This window comes from Ciona robusta, chromosome 4, assembly GCF_009617815.1.
Source record: "Ciona robusta chromosome 4, ASM961781v2".
In the NCBI taxonomy this organism is placed as follows: domain Eukaryota; kingdom Metazoa; phylum Chordata; class Ascidiacea; order Phlebobranchia; family Cionidae; genus Ciona; species Ciona robusta.
Window position 1 is genome coordinate 1,955,277 of NC_143238.1, and position 20,267 is coordinate 1,975,543.

Genomic DNA, 20,267 nt, shown 5'->3' on the forward strand with positions numbered 1-20,267 from the left:
CACTTGCATCATTTTTGAGATACTGAAAAGACATTGCTCTAAACCAGTGTTCACTAATCACCATATATAGAACAGAATTCAACTTTCTGACCAAAAATCTATATTCCACTTAAATGATTGTAGTTTGTTTATAAGACCTACAACTTTACTGCAATTCAAATTCCAACAAAAAAACACAGAACTTCAATGAATGTAATCTGTTTATTTCTAATGCGACCATTTAAACAGCGCAAGTGAACAGATGCAAACCACTTTTTGGTAAAATAGAACCACATGACTGCTCAGCGAGCAAATTAGGAATGCCTCTCATAAGAAATCGGATAGAGGCCGAAAAACTGGACAATGTTCATTATTCGTGCAGTGAAACAATACCGTGAGCTGCTCAAAAACAATTTGCTGCCGATATCAATTTGCCTCTGACCATATCCACAAATTTTCTAAGTTACAAAAGCACAGTGATTGAAATGGTGGTGTAAAATCTAAAATATGGTTTCAAGTTGTTTAAGTCATGCGTAACGTGCGTAGGGAAAATGGCAATGAAGAAAATAGCTTAAAGTTCATTGCACAGGAGTGCCTTTGGGTAATTTTCTCGCACGATTGTCATATACGCCTCGTAAAATGAAAACAACTTAACAGGAGACTAGGAAAAATTTTAAAACCTAAAAATGTACATGTAGTGTGCATAAAAACCGGCAAGCCAGCTGCCAAAGACGTCACATACCAGTGTGCGCTCGTATGTCATGCCCAGTAATTGCATTGTCAATTCAAACTCTTACTCTGATGGAAAAATATACAAGAAAATGAAAAAAATAAAAAATGAAGGTTTTCGTTGAAACGATTTCATTTCAACGCAAAAAATGTAATTCTTTCTAGAACAGAACACAACAAATTATTTTGTTGTGCTGTGCATGCTTTAAAAAACGTAATAAAAAGAAACAGTGAGGGCATAACATACTGGACACAGTGGCAGGTAAAATAATAGACAGCCCCACGCAATCATAGCGCAGGGCAGCTCAATTGCAACGCACATATGGCAACACACACTACACTATAGAAGTTCCTACTACGCACTGTGCTTTTTAAGGAGAGGCAACACAGAGGCAAAAACAGCAGCAGTTTTGGGTATGAATCCAATTCTGGGAGCAGCACTTTGATTGCGAGTTCACGCAAAGGACAAGTTTCTAAACTTGCATTCAGACACAGCCTTTCTAGAACGGGTGGAAAATTACTACCACCCACATAGAAAAGCGCGACTAGCGCTGCACAATCTCGCCATTCACTGCACGAAACTCTTGTAAATAGACTTTGCCTAGTATTGACAATATGAAGAAACATTATATACAGAGGATAAAATAGGGAGGGTATAGCCAGTGGCTTGGAAAGTGTGTGAAATGCGCACAGCAGCGCGCGGGGCAGCACGCTGGAACCAAGGCACAGTCATGTGGTGTATATGTGGTTCACAGGAAAAGTGTGGCCAGAATTGCAAATAAGTTCTATGACTAGCACTAATAAGTTATGTGATGGGTGAACAGCTGAATGGCGTGAGATATTAGTAGTAGCTGGAGCGGAGTCAGAACTATGTACAATACAAGGAAACTGCCACGCAGGCAGCTCCTGGCAAGCTTCTGTACAGAAAAGCAGCTACTGGAAAAATTGGTTGAGAAAATATATACAGGTAGTAACAGGAGTGTTGTAGCTGGTTGAAAAGAATAAACCAAAGAAAAAAATGAGTTCTGCTTTAAATATCATTTTAGCACAGACAAAATACATGGCCGCATAACATGTGGTCATGGATTTTTTTGTTTAGAAGGGAAAATTTACATCGTTACTAGTTTTAAGGAATTTTTAGTTGCCACCAAACCAGTCTGGACCGGATCCACCAGTGTTGCCGAACGAACCACCGTAATCGTTACCACGGTAGAATGCTGGCATTCCCCAACCACCACCTTGGGTACCACTGCATTGCAATGTTAAAGTTTAATTAATGAGTGACATAAAATAACTTCTCAATAAATCAACACAGTGTATGACTATGCATTGTGATGTGACTATGTAAACAGTTGAGCAGAACTAACATAAAAAAATGTGAAAACCAAAATCAATCATAAAAAATAGCATTAATCAAATTTTTAGTAATCTAAAACCCTTCAGGTCCGACTGCCTTTCTAATTTGAATTAAAATATTTATTGTACGGTTATACTCCAAAAAAAACAATTATACCCTAAAAAATTATTTTTGTACAATTATTTTCAAAAAAAATATTTTTGTACATTTATACTCTAAAAAATGACATTAAATTTTCACACTTACCGGTTCTGGATCTGGGATCCTCTTCCAGCATTGCCTCCTCCTCTGCTGCCTCCACGGTTTTGCTGTTGTCGGTAATCCCGGGAGCCAAAGCCAGCGGAGAATCGCTTGCCAGAGCTGCGTGGTTTTCCCTTCTGGTATGTGAGGGCCATGTTTTCCAGCCATGGTGGGACTTCTTGTGAAGCCTCGATTAAAAGATCAACTAGATCTTTTACAATGTTCACGTTCTTGTTGTTGAAAAAGGAAGTGGCAAGACCTGGGGGATGAAAGCGGGAATAAAAAAATGTTAAAAAGTTTTTAGACTTTTTTAATAAAACATTGGGTTTAAAATGAAATTTTGATCCCTTTTACGATAAAATCGATTTTTTCAAAAACAGTTAAAAACACACTCATCTATGCAGGAAAAAAGGTGATTAATAACATAAGTCACCAAATATAAGCAATAAAACGTAGTAGCAATAACAGCAGTCAAATTGTTTAGACAACCCATTAGTGACGACTAGATTAGAGCAAGTTAAGAACTCAGGTTGTCTTGGTTTCTTACCAATGTTGCCGACACGACCAGTTCTTCCGATCCGATGAACATATTCATCCACATCACTTGGAAGATCAAAGTTGATCACATGACGCACGTTTGGGATGTCCAAACCACGAGCTGCAACCTAAAAAGTGAGAATGAGACATAAAAGATGTAGCGGGTGTGTATAGCTCTGTTAAAAGTCAATTTTTTGCAAATTGTGTGCTGGTAGATTCTTAGATAGACGGTGTAATTTGGGGGAAAATGATGCAGGCAAGCATGAGAAACTTTGAGTGCACGGTATCTGTTAGAAACCTTCTGTTTGCAGAATTTACGTTTATAGCCAGTTTGTTTTTAAAGTGTGATTTTATTTAATAATGAACATTAAGCTGAAAATGCACTTGAACCACAGGCTTAAGCTGTTTTACAGTGCTTTAAAACACCATCTGCTCAATTTCAAAACGTAACTGCTCTAGCGTGATAGCAAACATCCTATTATGGCAAAATTCATGCAATCAAATAGACAAATATGAAACACATACAGCAGTTGCCACAAGAATGGGATATTCTCCTGTCCTGAAAGCCAACAAAGCTTCTTCTCTTTCACGCTGTGTTCGGTCACCGTGGATACTGGTGGATTTGTACTTCCTGTGTTGAACATATAATTTAAACTATGTTTTAGGAATTCCATGTATTTTGTGAAATTCTTTATGTTTACAAAATGATTGCCTTCAATTTTTTTTTTTAGTAGGAAAGAACAAATACAAAAATTATTTATTTTTTTGCACAAATAATTTTTTTTCCTTAACATAATAGCAGGACAGTACAATTCAGATACAAAAATTGCACAAGCACTAGTTTCACATACTACCTTGTTGCTAAACCAATCGTTATTTAAACATGACATCAAATATTAATGTGAAGTAAATAGGATGTGAATATTTGTTTACCTTGTGTAAAGAAATTCATCCAAAGCATCGGCTCCTTTCTTTGTCTCGGTGAAAATCAAAGTCAGTGACTTTGAATCTGCCAGAAAATTTACACAATTTAAGGAATTTTTTCAGTTTTTTTTCTTTGGAAAAATAAAAAAAATATAAAAAAACAATAAAAAAGATAAAACAATGAAAAACTAATTAATTAAAGAGAAAATGATTTTTTCACCAAAAGTATTTTTTGGAAAAACAGAAAATATATTTTTTGAAAATGAGTGTGGTACACTGGTACCTGTGGCATTGACGAGATCAAGAAGAAACTTATGCTTTTCCTCTTCATCTACCCAGACGACCTTCTGTGTGATGTTGGTGGAGGTGGATCCAACTCTTCCAACAGCGAGGAAGATGTAGTTGTTAAGGAAATCTCGAGCGAGGATCTGAATCTCCTTCGGGAATGTGGCGCTGAACATCAGTGTTTGACGCTCGCCTGAAATTTTAAAAAATGAACATTTCTCATGACTTTTTTAAACACAAATTCAATTATTACGGAAGGATTTTTTTACATTTTAATAATTTTGAACAATCCAAATTGTTTATATGGGCTGGTGCCATAACCAAGTTTCTATAGAGCCAACCTGATGTGCTTATTTCCTGAATGTCCAGCAATTATACTTATCTAATATAGATCATTACAAGGCATAAAAAAACATTGACATTTAAAATCCCAAGAAACAAATTTCTCTTGTTATATCAAGATGAAACACAGAAAGAGAAAAAGGACCTATCTCCTATTACACAACAATTACGAATTTAAATTGTAAAATAGATATTACAGAAGCAACCAACACTAGGAATTTGCATTGTACCAAACCACAATTCAATTCATCTGACATTTAATAATCTATAAATGTCCTACATTTGCATACAATATGTAAATAAAACCTTTACGTTTAAACAAAGCAAGCATAGGCAAATATTGATGTAATGTTGCCATGAATACCTTTATGTGTCATGTCACTCTGCTCAACAATTCTTCTGATCTGTGGTTCGAACCCCATGTCCAACATCCTGTCTGCTTCATCCAAAATCACAAACCTGTAAAGAAAGTACACACATTCACATATATATATATATATATACATATATTTATAGGCTAAATGAAACTCTTTGCATTTTTTAATCAATTAATTAGATTAAGACTTCAGTTCAGGATAATTACATACATATTACATTACTGTATATTTTGGGTTATATTATGTGTGAATCACCACTATGACAAAACAAAGCATTGTGCGAGGTTGATAAAACTAATAAATGTATACTGATTTCATTACTTCAAGGTTGAATTAAAAAAACTGTAGACAAGTCGTTAACGATACACCTATACTAAAAAGCAATGCATATCTGCTTTATTTAATACGCCGTTATTTTTTTTCTAGGTCTAAATCCAGACAGTAACTGATTATTTTTATTGAAAATCCAGAGGTAATATATTTTATGAGTGTCTGTCACCTAAACTACAAAATCTTGTTATAAATTGTATTATTAACTATCTATAGGCATAGTAGTGCAGGCACCCGTGGGATAAAGAGGTTTTTAGAGCTTCGATCTAATGTTTTACATTTTGACTGTAAAACAGGTATTTCTACAATTCTAAGCTATGATATTATCTGTGTATGTATGTATGTATGGAGGTATGTATGTATGTATGTAACTTTCATATTAGTTCCAGGTAGTCTATATACTGATGTACACACCTGATATAGCAGAGACCAACTTTTCCTCTTTCGATGAAGTCCACAAGTCTTCCAGGAGTAGCGACAAGGATGTGACATCCACGATCAAGATCCCTCATCTGTGCTCCAACATCCGCACCACCATACACCACGCATGGTCGAACATGGGAGCGATAAGCGAACTTTCGTGCCTCGTCATAAATCTAAGTAGAATTTTTAATTGAGAAGAAGCGAAAAACATTTTTATTCAGAACCCTAATTTGGTGTGCAATGCGTGATGGGGTCCAGACCCCCCCCCCCTTGAATATTTTTTTTGTTTCAATTTAAAATTTATTTAAATAAAGTTTAGAATACCTCCCTTTAAAAAATAGTAAAGAAGTTATATTATTGTAGTTTAAAACCATTTTACTCGTTTCCTATTATGTACGTTATTATTTATGTTAGTCACTAGTCAGGATATGTTTTTATCGAGCATGCTACATTTTAACTGTGTCCATTTTCTAAGCAAAAACTTGCAGACCCCACTTTTTAAATTCCTGGGTATGCCCCTGATGCTAGAAGTAAGTGCAGAGTTGGCAAATTACTCTATAAACCAAATAACACACAGAAATCTAAAGTAATACCTGTGATGCAAGTTCTCTGGTTGGTGAGAGAACAAGAGCAAGTGGGAAAAGCTTTCGTCGTCCACGTTGATGTGAAGTTGTTGCTTTCAGTGATTCACCTGGTCCCTTTGTGTACAACTGAGAAAGCGTTGGGAGCAAAAATGCTGCTGTTTTGCCAGAACCTGGTAAAAAAAATTACATTTTAAGTTTACTAGATTCTAACACATTTTTGCCAAAGTAATTTTAAATTTATTTTTATACAATAAAGGCTTTGGGTTTGGAAAAAAAAATCGCATTTTAGGTTGAGTAGTTCTTACACATTTTTCGTTCAGCTAATTTTGAACATATTTTTGTAAAAAAAGGCTGGAGCTATGTAGGAAATTTTGATTTACATATATGCACTTACCAGTTTGAGCACATGCCATCAAGTCACGTTTGCTTTGAATGATAGGAATGGCATATTTCTGCACAGGTGTGGGTACTGTGTACTTGCATGATTCCAGATTGTCGTCCACAATTTCTCCAAGTTCAGCTTGTTTGAACTACAACATAATAAACGACGAAAGTTATATATTCAGTAAGACAATCGGTTTAAAAAACTTTGTAAAATTACAGGCAAAATTTTTTTCGAACATTGTTTTGTGCAGTTTGCCGGAATCACAATATCTGAAAACAGATATTGATTTTTTACATCTATTGATTTGTAAAAGTCCTATTTTATATAAATCCCCTTATACATGTTACGGTAAGAGGTATCTGATTAAGACTGAATGCACGGAGTCCATAAAACACTATTGATACAGTGCAGCTAAAAAGTGCATAGATTTAGGTTTATAAATCATATATATATATGTTTCCTAAAAAAATGTATTGATTTATGTTTTTATAACTTATACATGTCATAGGCCATGAGATTCTTTTACCCATCCACTGCAAGTTAGTTTCACACGCCCCAGAAATAGGATACAGAACTCACATTTTCAATATGTTCAGGGACGTCATCCCCTGTTGCTTCTACAGGAATATCTTCGTATTTGTCGAAGTTGATGCCAGTGTTTGAACCAGAGAACAAGTTCCTGTTAGTTACAGGATTTGTTTATTTTGACAACTTGGTAATAGTATCACAGGTTAGACAAACAGAATAGCTTGGTTTTATTAACTTTGTGTGAGTTGAGTTGGTTGGGTGTTAGAGTAAACACAAACATGTGAAAGTAGGATAACTTATACAGTTAAACTGATAGAAATTTTAAAAACTGTTAATTCCAGAAATTGCCTCTGTATTTAAAAAAGGCAGTCAATTATTACGGGCTATACATTAAAATAATGAGTTTGGTGCATACAAGACGAACAGTAATTTCAGTTCCACAAACACACCCACCTCTCTAAATTCTCATCACGTGGAAGTGGTTTGCTCCAATCTACAGTATCCGTGAAAGCATCGCCTCCACCTTGTCTTTCATCCCATTTCTTTGCGAGCCTGTCGTCGCCTTCACGTGGCTGGCCATACCTTCCACTATTCACTGCACGAGAACAAAAGAAATTTACTTTTCAACTGGGTCAGATGTAAAAATGCCACAATAGCTTTATTACATTATTTTGCCATATGGTTGCAGGCAAATGCAACACCAAAAATTTAGTAATGTAAACCTAAGTTTTCATTTTTTTACTTGGCCCACTATTTACATTATGCATCTAACGTTAACAGTGTTACAAAACCAATTTCGAAGCCTTTAGTTTAAGCCATACCTAAAAGTGGCAAACACTTTAGAGGTATCTGTTCATACTTAAACTCTGTAGTATGAAAGTGAAACTGTCAAGCCAACAGTAACAATTTAACTTATAATCCACTTCAAGATCAAAACCACAAAAATACACTTAAACTTATAGCACTTACAACACATCATAAATAATACATAATGGTATTAATGCATAGAAGAAACCATTTCTGACTCTACCAACCAACTAGAATACTTACTGCCATCGTCCAACCTTGCCCATCTATCGGCAACTTGTGGTTGTTGCTGTTGTTGTCCATCCCAGAAACCTGGTTATAAATACATCATGGTAATTGTACTTCATTTTTGTTGCCTGGTTTTAACTGTTGCTATGCGCTAATAAAACAGTAAAAGACCCAAAGTGCTAAAGTTTTAGGATGTACACCTTCTGACACACCACTAAATAATTGGTTTTTATGATATGGTAAATGAAAAAACTATCCTATATATAAAAATGTTTTTTTTAGGGTAAAATCTAAAATTTTTTAATTGTTGATTTGTTATGTTTAAGTGAGACCAGAAGTGTTTAGGTTTTCTGTCAACTTTTGTTAAACCTTTTATTAATTTTTTTTAGAATATAGCAAATTAAAAAAAAAACTAATATAAATAATATATATATAAATGTGATTTTTTTGGGGTTAAAATCTAAAAAGTAGAGCCGTTTAAAAGCTTGATTTATATGTTTGTGCTAAGTTTATCCCAGCACCACCACTACCTCTTCTGTCATTGTATCCACGGTCATTGTAACCACCACGTCCTCGGTCGTTGTAACCTCCACCATAACCCATGTACTGTTGGTGTGGTGGCCTGTATGGTCCTGTGACAAATATATTTGCTAATACTTTAATTTATTGGAGCTACATTTAGAGATTTTAAATAAAATTTAGCCTTAATTGTATCAGATTTTTAATATGTCAGTGGAAAAATGGGTGAAATTGTGTCCCAGTTTACCTCTGTCATTGTAGCGGTTGGGAGGCCCGTTGCGATCACGCATAACACCGTTTTGATAACCACCGCGTTGAGGGGGGGCTCCATAACTACCAGGGGGCATCGAACCTGGTGGAGGTCCAGGCATCAAGTGACCATATCGAACTTCTAAAAAAAAATTACATAACTTTTGTATGACCAATTTTCCTGCATTCAGTTTAAGCTGCCCTTCAAACAAGCCATAGTCTACTTAATTTGCCACAAAACTACAGTTTATTTAGAAATAAAACCAACCTCCATTTGGGCCAGTCATAGGAGCTCCTCCGTAAGATGGTGGAGGTCCATGCAAGACTTGAGGGGGTCCTCCTCTTCCCATGGCTTGATTCCTCATGTGTGGAGGTACGTAACCGCCTGCTGAGTTGAAACGGGCTAAAAATTAGAATCGCCATGATTATCAGAGCAGTTAAATAAATAAACCAAAATAAATGTAACTTAATTATGCTAGTCGGACAGAAAACAACAATCGTTCTAAGATGTTTTTTTCCTACAGCTTGTGCCTCTTATTAGAAACTTTGTATGCGATTAGTTTTAGTTTTTTTTATTTTTTCGGTATGGCTTACACAACCCATAGTAACTTACCTTGTCCACCACCTCTTCCAGCACTGATGTCCATTTGCGACATCTAGAAAATAGAAATTTAATATTTGCAGGAAAATATTTTGTCAGTTTTTTTAGAACTGAAAATGAAACAATTTATGTGTTATTACCAGTTAGAGAACACTACTTTTACAATAATTTGTGTGGGATTTTAGACAAAGAAAATTTATTGGGGTGGATTTCTACCAAAACCAAAATTTCTCGATAGTCGAAAAATTCTACACGGAGGCAATCTGAAAGTATGTATGTATGTTTACAATAGTTTCATGCACAGATTTACGTACCTGCTGTTCCAATCCATTAGTTGCATGCGTCATTTTCCAATTTCTAATTATAAACGATCTTTTTAAAGTTAATTCTTTAAAATGTTTCTTTTTAATTTGAAATCCTATCTATCTAAAAAGTAAAGAAAATTAACGTTCTGGTTTATATACAACCAGTCATCTACTCGCATGTTAGAGATATTTCTATATTCTAAAACTCGAAAAAAACCGACGCGTCATTTCCTCTTTTTGCGGCGCCATTTTAATTTTAACCGATTTAAATACACTGCCAATTCTCACAAAATTAATCTATGTCATTTTTGTAATTGGAACATTCAAAACAAAGTTAACTGCGTTGTGCAACAACTCACACGACGATCACTTCCTTTGTCTGAAGCTACGGTCAGACAACAGACGTGAGTTCACTGCACCTTCCGCAACCAGCACTCGCTTATGCGCGTTGTGTCGGTTTATGACGTCACAGAAGCGACCACGTGACAAGCGAGACTGTTAAACCGTTTAATAGAAATCACAAACGAGAAAAGGGGTAAAATTTTACACCGCTCTTTTTCTCCGATAAGCAAATGGCTGTTTTTGAACCAAATTTACAAAAATCATAAACAAAGACACGTTTTGTTTTAAATATTTATTCAGCTAGTATACAAAAGTTTGAACTAAATACCATATGCGCAAAATAACTACGATTTTGAGTTTCGGCAGCAGCCATTTTACTGCAATAACATGCTACACACAAAATCGTTGGATGGTTGTATTTATCGGACAGAAACTTGTTTGCGACCAGTTTTCTTAGTGCTTTTTGCGCTAACATCTTTTGACCTGTAGTGTTCATTAAAGTCGAGGCGCCAACTTAAGTTTCTTAGATTTGCATCATTTTCTTGTCTTAATTGCCTCAAAAACATCACAACCATGTCCTATTAAAACAGAAGTATGTTTCATGGTAAAAACTGTCATTTTCTATAACTTCAGCAAAAAATAGAGTATTACAAAAAAAATTTTTTTTTACATTTTCCAGTTGAATGAATGAATGAATGTAACTTACTTTATCCTCGCGTGGCCGGAAAACGATAGTTGTTATCACACGGGTTTAACACCTCGTGCCAGCTTACGAGTTACCTCGTCGAGCCTTGAACCCATAAACCCTGGGTTACAGGCAGGCGCGCTAACCACTATACCACAGCGCCATAGTTATAGTTATGCTTTTTATTATAAATAAACGGGTGATGTCACTATCAAGGACCTGGGATTTAAGTCAAAGTAAGTCATAATACTTTTAATTTACAAAACATTAGATTACCTTATCGCTACTATCAACTTACCTGGTATGCACATGCACACACTTTCAAACGGGCTCTCATTTCTGGGATGATAGTTTTACGAAAATCTCTCCTTCTGTTCATTTCTATGGGTTCTTTTTCAACATCAACACCCCATACACCCTGTATGCAAAAAATAATGCCAATGATAGTAAGGGAATTTGTAAATACTTCAGTAAAATTACTTTTTAGGTGGTAACAGTACTGTTCGTTTTGCACTGAATTTTATTAATACTACAACTTCCAGTAACTAGAAATGTAATAAATTTGTTAAATTATAAAATACCTTTTGGAATCTAAACATTAAAGGTTTTTAACAGATCTCTTACACATTTAACTCTGTTACCACTCTAGAAAACAAGAATATTGGGTTTTGTAGTCCTAAACTGTTCAAGTGGTCACTATACCTAATTTTCTTACCTTGCTGACAGATTCAGCAATGACTCTTTCATACTGGAGTCTAGCTTTCAGTTCAGTATTTGACTGTTCGTATATATCCTTCTGTAAATGTTCAAACTTCACTATTTGGTCAAAGATTGACCTCAGCTGCATCAGAAGGTTGCTGCGGAAATAGACAAAATTTTACCACCACTTAATATGTATAAATATGTTGTCGTTTAGGACACTTTATTTACTACCTTAAGGTATATTTTCAGTAGGCCTACCCACTGTACATAGACATTAAAGATAATTGCAAATAAATTTTACAATTTCCATTGTGAATAAAAGACACCGAGTAATAAAAAAAATGGTGCTTAGTTTTATACACCTCGTACCTCCTACAACTATGACTTATCCAACCTTGGGCCTAACTGTTTCGTGGTTATACCTTAAATTGCTCCATGTTGGACATTGAAAACTAGTTAATAATTCTGTTTTATGTAGGTGAGTTTCGGTAGCGTGGAATGCTATGGATCCTAGGATATAGGCTAGGTTTGCCTCATCACCCCACTAGTCTATGTTTCTATTGTTATAAACTGAGCCCATTGACATTAAACAATGATAAACACCTAGATGGCTGGTCAAGAAGACATCTCTTCATTAGGGATTGTAGAAAATCATGATGAGCAGTGATGATCTCATCTAGATCCTTGGATTGTTCCAACTTCTCCTGCAAGTCTGCCCAAGAACATTCTAGAACCTACAGCGAAGAAACTTTGATGTGAATTTACAGAGTAAAACGCATAGCAGTTCACCATTGAGTTTTGAAAGCAGAAGAATCTTCATAAATAAAATGATGACATATCAATAAACTACACCTAGATACAGAAGCATTTAATATTGGATTATTTTCAGTGTTTCCTTTGATGTACTGTTCCAAACTATGTTAAACTAAAACGTGTTTTTTTAGGAACCCCAAGAATTGTTGTGGCCCTTGCCGCCCTATTATAACAGTAATGGTTTTTGGTTCTATTGTGTTGAAACACTTGAAACATAACTTACCTCAAATGCGATGTAGTATTGCATTTGGTGCACAAAATGAACCATCTCCGCAGCTAATGTGTGACAGTTATGAAGAACACCTGAAAAAAACACAGATAATTTGAGTACAAATGTGTTTATGATTAAACACTGCAATAAATACATGTTAAAATAAAATTTTAATAAAATCTCTTGCCTACAACACACTGGTAAATAATTTCTGTGAGAATTAATCTTTTAGTTACCTTGTAGGTTAGTTAGTGTTGGAGCCAGCTTCCTTGTCTGATCCATTGTTTTTGTCCAGATCACAGCCAGGTTATATTCCATGCGTTTTGCTCTCCATAAGAAGTTAAACACACGCAAGTAGACCAACATTACATCAGGTGTGATAAGCTGTGATGAAAATCAAGTTAAAACGTACAATATCGTTGACACCCTTTGCTTGCTATGATTAATTCGATATGCATTACCATTTCAATGGGTAAACAAAATTTTGATTATCATGTAATGCAAAAATTCAAAAGGTAATGTCAGTTTTTAAATTATCAGCCTTTTGTTTATCGTATTGTCTGCGACACAACAAGTTTATCATTTTTTTCAGGATTTTCAACAAAGGCCGACGAAATATTAAAGTAGAAACTTCTCAAAATCTCTTTTTAAACATTCCAACTCTAAACCACTGGGCTAATGGGCCAATCCTGGTCTAAATCCTATGGCTATGACCCATGACATTATGCTGCGGGACCTCACCCACATATAATAATAAAATGGGAATCTAAACCACAAAACTCACAGTATTAAGAGGAGGATCAACATGATAATCCAAACTGAAAACATCCCACCCACAATCACCAGGGTTGATCTCAAGGAGGCGGAAGTCGAGACGTGCGAGGACATCTTGATCTTCAAATTGAGCATTGGATGCTCTCACTGCTGCCTCCACTGGACCACTGAGGTTGTGACGATAAAGAAGACTTGCAGCTTTGTCCAATTCAGTTCTGAAAAAAATGTGTGCGATAATAAAAAAATGTTTTATTAAAATGTACTCAGGAAAAAATACAAATATTTTAATACGAATACTTTTAATAATACAGTTCTGACAATATTTCTCCTGTGCATTTTTAATGTCTGCTAGGTGTACCATCCAGGCTTTTCTCTTCTAAATGTTAATACATTTTTAACTGTAGGATGTTTTAACAACTGTTGTTTTGTCATTATCCTGTTTTTCGTTTTAAATTGTTTTACATATTCATTATTGTAATCAAACAAAAACTTCAAAAATTTATTTTGATATTATTATAAACTACACTTCAACACTTACTGCAATAAATCCAAGAGATGACGAATAAAATCTCCTTGACCAAGCAACAGAAACTTCCGGAAAGCAGTCAGATGAGTGAGCAGTTTATACCGATCGTTTAGGACATGCAGGAGGTGGGAACTTGTGACACGATATGCTTCATCGACTCGGACTTTTAGCTCGGAAGCAAACTCGAGACCATAAGCTGTATATATTTAGTTGGTTGGTAGAAAATAACTAAGTTGGGCAAATAAAGTAAAATGTGTTCATATAAAATAAATACTAAAAATGAAATTTTATGTCCTGTAAATAAAACTAAAACTAAAGATTAGAGGAAAATATATTGTCCCTGCATGTGACAAGTGTGTTGGAAGAAAATAACTAATTAAGGTGAACAAAGTCCAAAATATGGTTATAGAAATACTAAGTGGGAAATTTCAAACATGTACAGTAAATAAAACTAAAAGAGTTTGACCTTGAGTTGACTAAAGATATATGTAGCGAGTAGCGAGTCTAGCGAGTACGCTTTTTTCTTCCACCTAAATGGTAAATATGTTTTTAACAGTAAGCGTGTTTTAACAACTGTTGTTTTGTTGCTATATCCTGTCTTTCCGTTTAGAGTAATATTTTTAAATCTTTGTTACCGTAATTGAAGAGACAAATTAAGTTATAATATTAATACCATTATATCTTATCCGTGCAAAATATCACATAAACAGCCACCACTTACACTGATCTTCAAGTGTTTTCATTGAATCTTGATTCTTTTTGAGATTAATGGGAGATCGATCTCGACACACAAGACGGAGAAAGTTGATTGACTTCCCGACGAGAAGAATCTTCTTTGCTTGCTCTGCTTTGATAAAAGATGGGATCATAGAGGTCCGCATCCGGTATTTATCGAACCATAATCTCTCGTTTCCAACCGATAGATCAGCAGCTACAAAAAACTGGAAGAGAGAAATGGCAGTTAATTGTTGCGTGGGAATTATATCGGAGCAAAAAGTCAGTGGCGCAGCCAGGGGAAATTTAATAGCGAAGCTTAAAACAGTTGTTAAGAAACTTTAACCCATTTTTTGGGGAGTTGCATCACTAATAGGTTATATTGTATGTGCTTAACTGGACAGTGAAGTCTGTTACTGAGAGAGAAATGCTACATAAACATTAGCCAGCTTTTCAGCTAGCCATACAATAAAATTCTAATGATGTTTTGCTCTATGGTGGATGAACAATAGTAAAATAAAATATTGTTTTAATGTTACAGGACTCAATTTATATATTATGTGGGTAATAATGAAATAGTTTGTATTATGTAGTGTCGTTGATACAGTTGCGGCGACTCATTTCTCCACACATTAAGTTAAAAATAACAAAAACTGATATGATCTCTGCATTATTTCAATAAACTACAAAGATTGGCGAAAATCTTGCAGAGTAGCAAATGAATTCAGTCAAGTAACCATTAACCAAACATTTTATTATACATATCCAATGTCTTACCTCAAGGTATTGGTCATACAGCTCTCCCTCATAAATCCACTTGTTGATAAAATGGAAGATAGGCTGTGAAACAACATGCAGAATTCGGCGTGTGATTTGTCTTGCTGCCATGTCACCAGTCTGCATGAATGAATGAACCATAGATGTCAGGGTACCACCTTTCTTGCCTAAGGAAATACATGTTTATTTCAACTGTATATCACCATAACTGAAAAGTGTGAAAGTATTTATATAGTAGGGTGGGGGAAGATGGGACAGCCTTTGATTGTAAAAAGAACAAGTCTAATACCAGAAATACAGCATTTAAAAGACAACCAGCATTTTACCTTGACAATTATCAACAAGTGATGCAATCCACTTGAGTCTGTCCATTGGTTCATTTGTCCATACAACAAGTTTGACGAGTGTTAGTGGAGAATTTCCCTCTGAATCCGATTGTTGAGTTTGGGATTGCAACACGGACAAGAGTTTGTAATATTCGTTTAGCTCTTGCTGCAGAGCTGCACAAAATGCCTGGAAATTAAATAAAGAGTTTTATTAAAACAACCATATTTTATCTGACACGTGGTACTACCTCACAAAAAAGAAGTTTTATTTGACATTAAGTAAAATGAGTTTGTAAAGTTCACCTAATACCACACAGTTGACAAAATTTTTCAATTAAAACCAATGCTAAAGTGTACGACAGTATCTCTTTTAAATATGACTCACATACAAAAATACACGATAAAACAAAATGTTTACCTTTCCAACCAAACCAAATGCTTTGTCTTTATTCCTTGTAGTAATGTATTTCTTTATCCTGTTATGCAGCCAGCCCATCTCACATAATTTGTGCACAAGTTGTTTATCTCTTTTATCTACATCCACCTAAACAGAATGAATAAATGTAACTAATTTAGTATTTACCCTCGCATGGTAGGGCAAAGGCAATCGCTATAACACCAACATGGGTGTACTGTTTCATACATCTCTTATGAGTTACCATGTATGTAACTTTGTTGGCGTGTTTTTTCTGTATGACTAAAAATTTAGACAACCGATTAGTGACCACTGAGTTGGAGCAATTGTAGTTCTTTAACATTGTTTTAGACCAGTGGTTCTCAACCTATCACTTATGGTAGGCAATAGCAATGAATACGCTATTATACGCATACCAGTATACCACTTGTGTCTTGCGATACTTGTAGGTTTTACAGGTGGTACGCAAGCAATTAATTAAGGACACCAAAATTAAATAAAATTACAAATAATTAAGTTAGAGTTGGATTTTTACCTATAAATTATTTTTAAAACAAGTGACATAAAAACTAAGTTTAAATTAAAAAATGAGTCACTGGTAGTAAAAGTTTAAGAATCATTTTTTAGACTATTGGTTTCAAATTATGCGGAATACAACTTAACTAATACGGTTCTCATAAATGTTTCAATTAAATATATATAACATACGTCGCTATTAAGACAGAAAGCATTTTCCCTGGTGCTGTGTTTTATGTTCTTTGTTTCAATACCTTGGAAAACATAGAGCAGTTGATGAATCAGATTATCCTCGGTCACCTAAACGGTAATTACAGAATTGTGTTAAAAATAGTGAAAGTCTAATATTTATTAAAACACTCTGGACAGTACATTTTAAAACTTGATCATTTTTTGCAGCCGTTTTGTAAAATATTTATTGACTTATTTTGCAAAGCATTCACTGTTTATATACTGAAAAAAAAACTTATAAAATTGAGTACAATTAGCCAAAAACCTAAAATTACATAGCTGACTTTAAAAATTAGAATGATCAACATAAAACACACATACTTTGTCACGGTTGTTCGACGACTTTGTGACAAAGGATTGGTTGAGTGGAGTTGCCTGAGTATCGGCTTTAACTACAGCTGTAAATAAAAATAGGTTAGAATTCTGAGTAAACTGACTATAGATTGAACTGAGTAAACTGACTATGAGTAAACTGACTATAGATACCATTGTGGGCATATGTGTCTTTGAACAAGACAATAAATAGCAGTTGCTCCAACCCAGTGGTCATTAATGGGTTGTCCTAATTATCAGCCACACGCCCACACATAAAAAAATTAAAAAGTTCCAAACAAATAATCACCCACAAAGAAACATACTTAGTAACTTGTAAGCTGGCACGAGGTATATGAAACAGAAAACCCGTGTTTATCTACTGTCTCATTATTACGGCTTTTAAAAAATATATTGAAATAAAATGCTATTTACTTTCACTTACTGTTAGGGGTGAATTTTGAACTTTGCATTTTGGAGCCAAATGCTGGTGTGAGGGAGTAGCCTAACCTAGATGACAGGTCTGTTGATTGTAGAGAAGCAGAAGTCCGATCATTTGGAGTTTGTATCTCACTAGGTAAAGTTGAAAATGTTCCTAAGCCTCTCGAGCTGTTTGGAGCAGCAGTACCAAAGCCACTGCTTGATGTGATCGATTCATTTGAAAAGTTTCCGTTCACTGGAGTTGATGCCGCGGCCAAACCTTGCCGGAATTTCAGTGAACCAACAGAGAACTATAGACAATAAAGAGGAGAAAAATTAATATGTTGAACCAATTACATTAGTGTCTGTTTGGACTGTTTTAGAGTGTCTTTAAACCTAAATTTATATCAATATTATTACAAAACCTGGGCTATGTGGATCTTATTTATTCCTTTGAAAAAAAACAGTTGCGCAAATACAATTATTTAAAATACGAAAAGAATGCCTTTCAATAAAGAAGTCTTAAAGAACTAACTGGGTTAATAAAATATTCATCTAAAATGGGAAAATTGAGTTTAAGTAATAAAAATAAATAAATAAAAAAAAAGGTTTCTGGTGCTACCTTTTGTTCAGCTTTTCCAGAGAGTGAATGCAGCAAGTAAAGTACAGACCACCGATTTTGTAGAAATTTGCACTGTTGTAATCGACGATGCAAACTCGCTATTTTAACTGCTGCGTCCATTTGATCTTGCTTGACCACTGAAAAAAATATGTTCAATTTAATTGATATTCAAATTTACATAGAAATAGATAGCTGAACGCTTACACTGAATTTTAATTTTTTCAACCAGAGCTGTTTCATCAATGTTAGGAACAGATGTGTTCTCACAATGTGATAACATTCGTAGAGCATAGCGGGTTGTCTTGGTAAGAGAATCTGCAACCAAAAAAAATAAATACCTTAAATCATTTTACAAAATCCTAACTATGGCATATTTAGGCACACAAAAAAAATATGGTGCTAAGGAAGAATCTCCCCCCCCTACCTTATTTTCTAACAACTAACCCCTAGGTTAGGAGGTTAGGTGTTGATGGTTAGGGTGTTAGTGGTTATAGGGGTTAGTGGTTAGCAAATAAGGTGGGGGGAAGACTCTTACCTAGCACCAAAAATATATATATTTTTTTTTGTCTATTGAATTAGACAATTTATGTTAAAATTCCACAAACCAGCGTTTTTGTCTTTTGATAATGCTTGACAAAGTCGATAAATAACAACTTCTGGTGTTACTTGAACGTCCCCCATAGTTAAGAACTGAAACTGATTAAAAAATGTTCGGCGTCCGTCAGTTGCTGATGGTGATTTGACTTCCCGCCGAAAAATCTTGGCGAATGGACTATTGAAAAAAAAAACATTAGGGAATGTGCAACTTTGCTCATTTACAATTTAATATACTCCAACGGTACTAGTATAAAAAAACGCTTATGTATCCGACCCACAAACTCTAAATTTTGCATTTGAGTAAAGTTGTTTACCAGTCAATTTTAACTTCGTCGGAAACAAATGTCTCAAGAATATCCGCCTTTCTCCAGTCAAAAAAACACATTTGTTTTCCTCGTCTGTTTTCAGACGCTTGCCTCAATTGATAAAGTTTACCGGAAAATATTCGGTTTCATAATTATGTTCTCTCAATGAATGTCTGTTTACATTAAGCTCGTATAAGGCACCATGGCACAGCTGGCTAGCACGCCTGTTTTAAACCCAGAGACCATGTATAAACATGTTTATATATGGTTTCTGCCTAAAACGAGTGATTTTGGCTACAAGGATCATCGCGTTCTTTGTTTGTTAACAAATGGAACAAGAAAATAAAATGAATGGATGTCCCACTTTCCCCCATCCTACTATATGTATTTAAACCATGGCACTTAATTGGCTGTTTGATTAAGTGCATTCTTGGAATATCTAAAATTGAACTTAAACTTATAGCGTCTGCTCATGGCATTGAATATAAAAGTACCGTGTATGAAATATTAGTATTACCGTACGATAACACTTCGCCATTACGCTTTTAACTTAAGCCACTAGAGTACTCTCGTACACCACATTCGATAAAATAGTAGATTTAGTAGAGAAGTTCACCAATGTAGGCTTCACATTTAGAGAGAGGAAACAACCCGAACAACCCGAGGTGGTCGCATTTACAGAAGTGTTAAAGCTGTGCACAATCATACACCATGTAGTATAGGGTGGGGAGAGATGGGACACCTTTCTACTCTATTTTCTCGTCTCATTTAGAAGTGAACAAAGAACCTTTAAAGAATGATAAAACCATAACCTTACGACTCCAAAGGACCGCTGCTATTTTTTCAAAACACGATCAGGATGTTTAAATATTATACGATAAAGGTGTGCCATCTTCCCCCATAGTACTATATACATATATCTTTTTTTTAAAGTTTACTTTCAATTTTGTTACAGAATTGTGTAACATAAAGGGTAAAACTGATGCTGTTTCAATACTAAGTATGTCTATATTTTTCACTGACATTTTCTGGTATACCATACAAAGAGGTATATAGCTACGAATCGAAACTTCGTGGTATAAATCAAGAATCAGAAACTAAATGCAATCAGAAACTAAAATTGTTAGGTGCGGAGGAACCCGGCGATATCGTCATCGTTACGTCATAAAGCGAACATGGCATTGGTCACGTATTTGTGTGTAATTCATGGAAAGAACGTGGCGTTGAGCAAAGATGCCGAGTGACGATTA

At 34.9% G+C, this 20,267-nt stretch overlaps 2 protein-coding genes across 5 annotated transcripts; both read right to left on the reverse strand.

Annotated features, from left to right (window-relative positions):
* Positions 1 to 182: 182 nt before the first annotated feature.
* LOC149736491 (ATP-dependent RNA helicase DDX3Y-like) lies at positions 183 to 9,896 on the reverse strand. Of its 3 annotated transcripts, none has more exons than XM_089876714.1 (18): positions 9,739 to 9,896; positions 9,437 to 9,479; positions 9,092 to 9,208; positions 8,822 to 8,965; positions 8,586 to 8,687; positions 8,071 to 8,139; positions 7,474 to 7,615; positions 7,072 to 7,171; positions 6,502 to 6,637; positions 6,117 to 6,277; positions 5,515 to 5,696; positions 4,758 to 4,852; positions 4,050 to 4,244; positions 3,776 to 3,851; positions 3,368 to 3,473; positions 2,853 to 2,970; positions 2,312 to 2,564; positions 183 to 1,957 (listed from the first exon to the last, which is right to left on the reverse strand). In XM_089876714.1, exons 1-18 carry the CDS (start codon positions 9,769 to 9,771, stop codon positions 1,846 to 1,848), a joined length of 2,184 nt encoding a protein of 727 aa, XP_089732840.1. In that variant the 5' UTR covers positions 9,772 to 9,896; the 3' UTR covers positions 183 to 1,845. The 3 variants fall into 3 exon arrangements, with proteins under 3 accessions (XP_089732840.1, XP_089732839.1, XP_089732838.1); XM_089876713.1 differs by having other exon boundaries at positions 9,092 to 9,211; XM_089876712.1 differs by having other exon boundaries at positions 9,092 to 9,226.
* Positions 9,897 to 10,348: 452 nt separating this feature from the next.
* On the reverse strand, positions 10,349 to 18,864 carry LOC149736492 (gamma-tubulin complex component 3 homolog). Of its 2 annotated transcripts, XR_016384909.1 has the most exons (19): positions 18,721 to 18,864; positions 18,320 to 18,430; positions 18,116 to 18,252; positions 17,519 to 17,804; positions 17,083 to 17,159; positions 16,723 to 16,830; positions 16,018 to 16,143; positions 15,600 to 15,786; positions 15,274 to 15,440; positions 14,504 to 14,723; positions 13,795 to 13,978; positions 13,267 to 13,471; positions 12,719 to 12,866; positions 12,495 to 12,574; positions 12,062 to 12,192; positions 11,472 to 11,613; positions 11,055 to 11,174; positions 10,778 to 10,975; positions 10,422 to 10,649 (listed from the first exon to the last, which is right to left on the reverse strand). XR_016384909.1 is itself a non-coding variant. In XM_089876703.1 (18 exons), exons 1-18 carry the CDS (start codon positions 18,794 to 18,796, stop codon positions 10,491 to 10,493), a joined length of 2,664 nt encoding a protein of 887 aa, XP_089732829.1. In that variant the 5' UTR covers positions 18,797 to 18,864; the 3' UTR covers positions 10,349 to 10,490. The 2 variants fall into 2 exon arrangements, 1 of the variants encoding a protein (XP_089732829.1); XM_089876703.1 differs by lacking the exon at positions 10,778 to 10,975 and having other exon boundaries at positions 10,349 to 10,649.
* Positions 18,865 to 20,267: the final 1,403 nt, after the last annotated feature.